The sequence below is a fragment of the Limulus polyphemus genome, unplaced genomic scaffold, assembly GCF_000517525.1.
Source record: "Limulus polyphemus unplaced genomic scaffold, Limulus_polyphemus-2.1.2 Scaffold7769, whole genome shotgun sequence".
In the NCBI taxonomy this organism is placed as follows: domain Eukaryota; kingdom Metazoa; phylum Arthropoda; class Merostomata; order Xiphosura; family Limulidae; genus Limulus; species Limulus polyphemus.
In genome coordinates this window covers 12,794-16,025 of record NW_013673379.1, presented here as the reverse complement: position 1 = coordinate 16,025, position 3,232 = coordinate 12,794, and the positions used below count along the sequence as shown (strand labels likewise).

The 3,232-nt window shown below is 37.9% G+C and overlaps 1 protein-coding gene across 1 annotated transcript; it reads left to right on the top strand.

Annotated features, from left to right (window-relative positions):
* Window positions 1-1,765: 1,765 nt before the first annotated feature.
* LOC106474851 (atrial natriuretic peptide receptor 3-like) lies at window positions 1,766-2,567 on the top strand (the record flags this gene model as incomplete). Its single annotated transcript, XM_013935548.1, has 1 exon — window positions 1,766-2,567. A coding segment is annotated over exon 1 (802 nt), but the record flags the coding sequence as incomplete, so codon positions are not given.
* Window positions 2,568-3,232: the final 665 nt, after the last annotated feature.

The following is a 3,232-nucleotide window of genomic DNA, read 5'->3' as shown; positions in this document are numbered from 1 at the left end:
TAGAATGTTTTACTTACCACGCTATAATGTTTTATTTTACTTGCAACGCTAGAATGTTTATAGAAATTTCCTCTTACGAGGTAGAAGAGTCCAAGATATTGAAGTATATTGTGTCTGTTAATTTTGTAACATATAAATTCAGACTAATGATATCACTCAGGATAATTGTTCTCTTTCATACAGCTTTCTAAACGTAGCGATTATATAAAGGAATCTGTAATATGTTAGATTACTATGTAGTAACTAGTTACAATAAGTACTAGGAGTGTTGCCTACTACATAATGGATTATTCAAACCCTAATAAGAAAGACAGAAGAGCCTTTCTACTCTTTCCTATTGCTTGTTATGTTCTTTTCAAGTACGTCTTACCTCAAACACAGTTTATAACTAAATAGTATAGTTATAAACAGTTTCACTTCGTTAAAGCTTTCACAACCAAGTTTAAGAAGTTACCAATCAACCTAATGAGTAAAGCCATCAAATTACGTAATCGAAAGTAGCCTTTCTGTGATGGAGACAGTTCATTCTTGTCATTAATTAGAATAATAATTCAAAACATCATTATAACGTCAACTTATTTTCATACGTACGAATTTAAATCTATAGTTTCCAGTAATGCAAGTATAGTAAACCAACGTTAAGCCCCATGTCAGACTTGTCGTGTAATATGATTTGTCAAATATCTGTAAATAATATGGACTATCCCCGCTGTTCGTAATGTCTGGCTTAAAAAAACCATACGCTTCGGCTTGTCACATAATAAGCCTATTTTTCATGATAACCTTATACTGTACTTCTAAGACAATGAATCTAATACACTTTTTAAAAGATATTATCTGTATTTTAACTTGCACATTTTTTCAATAAATTTAGGAATTGGTTAAAATTATTAATTCGTAACTACAATCTAAACGTATCATCATCATGACAATAGATTTCTGTCTGCTGTTGACTTTGTCTATATTCATTAAAGTCTTCTCATTTAGTCATCTAGGAAGTGTTAATATATAGACGAATATACATATACACATATATACACACACATATATATATATATACACACACACATACACATATATATATATATACACACACACATACACATATATATACACACACCTATATACACACATACATATATATATGTACACACAAACAAATATACACATACATATATATATATACACACGCAAACACACATATATACACACACACATACATATATATGTAGAACTCTCATCAAAGTACAACATCTAATTATTCCCAACTATCACTAATTTCTTCTGAACCAATGATATGGAAGATTACTGAGGCGACTGAAAATGTATGACCCCTTGGAGGTTGATATTAGTTGGGCTTACTACCTTTGACATTTTTCTACATATCTGCTCAAAGTGCCAAACGATTTACTGACTTTTCTCTCATTACGTGGCACGTGACACGTATTTGCGATGTTTTCGGCTGTATAATAGCCTGTTGAGTTAGAGTAAAGAGAAAGAGAGAGTCGGACACACATAACGTTAACTTATAGGCTTCCCGAGTTCTGGAGCATGCGCTGTGGCTAAGCTTCCGTACTAGTGTAGTGAGACAACGAGTCGGAGCGTTTTAAATCGCCAGTCATACTGCAAGAAGTTGTCACACCGAAAAGCAAGGGTTAATTTATCGCTGTTTTTTGTAATGATGCCATTAAATGCATTGGTTTTTATAATTTAATTGGGTTTAATAAATTCGATAAGAGTGAACGCTGCGCAAACCGAGTTAAAGATGAAGGTCAGATATTTCAAGCGCCAATGTTTCCTCCCGCTTTGTCTACCTATATTTAGAAGATGGACATTCGGACTTGTGGTGCTGACCACTTTATCTCTGGTTCCAATAGCAGTGGCCAAAGAGGATTTGTTCGATTATTTAATTCAATATGACCGATCGTCAAGTGATGTCGTTCGGGTCAGCGTTCTTCTGCCAAAGAATTCCCTATACCTGGGAGCGATCCCTCGAGTTGGACCAGCAATTGAACTGGCTATCCACTGGATTGAAAATCGGGGACTTTTACCGGGATGGCGCTGGCAAGTGGAGTATGGTGACACCAAGTGCAGCACCGCCTATGGTCCCATGCGTGCCTTTAAGGCTTTCATCGAGGACCGGGTACATGTTTTCTTTGGTCCGATGTGTGACTATGTTATTGCTCCCATCGCTCGACTTCTTAAATTCTGGAACGTGCCAATGTTGACTGCAGGAGCCCTGGCTCGAGATTATGGATTGGATAAGACCATGTTCGACAATGAATTTTATTTACTAACACGAACAGGCCTTTCTTTCAATGGGGCCACGTCCTTCTTATTGGCCGTGTTCAATCGTTTTGGTTGGCAGAACCTGTTAGTAATGTACGAAGAACTGGCTCGACCGGAAATTGCTGAAGAAGACTATTGCGTTCTGTGGACGAAGGCCCTGGTTTCGGAGCTCCGTCTGCTTGGCAACTTTACCTTCCATACGTACAAGCTGAAAAGTAACCTAACAGAAGCCGAATCGTTAAAAGTCCTGAGGAAGGAAGTAGGAACGACGTACGGAGGTAGGAAACCGCATTTTAATAAAACGGTTTAGATTAATACAAACGACGAATTCATAAGTTTTAAAACAGAAGGGCCGTGCGTGTCTTAGTGGTTAGCGTGCCGGGATATGGATCCGGGGGTACATGGTCCGCGCCTTTCGCGCCCATCACCGCAAAATGCAAATCGCTGTCTTTAGATATGTGGGTGCGTTACAAGAGTGACGGGGAAATCTCACTATTCTATTAGAGTAGCCAAAGAATTGACAGTAAACGCTGTTGACTGGTTAACTTTCCTCTAGTTTATCAGTTCAAAGCTAGGGACGACTAACGGGAATAGCCTTTGTGCAGTTTTTCGCGAAATTTCTGACACAATCAACCATTAAACCAAAAATATATATATTTAGCTTCACCTAAAAATATTTGAATTATGCCCACATACTATAGTATATTTGTTATTTATTTGACTCACAGCAAAGACCACACAAGAAGATTGGTTTTAAGGGATTTTATGCATTCCTTGTGACTCAAACTAAATTAGCTTTTTCTTGCGTGGCCCGACATGGCCAGGTGGTTAGGGCTCTCGACTCGCAATCTACGAGTCGCGGGTTCGAATCCTCGTCACTCCAAAATTTTCGCCCTTTCAGCCTGGGGGCGTTATAATGTTTTGGTCAATCCCACTATTTTTT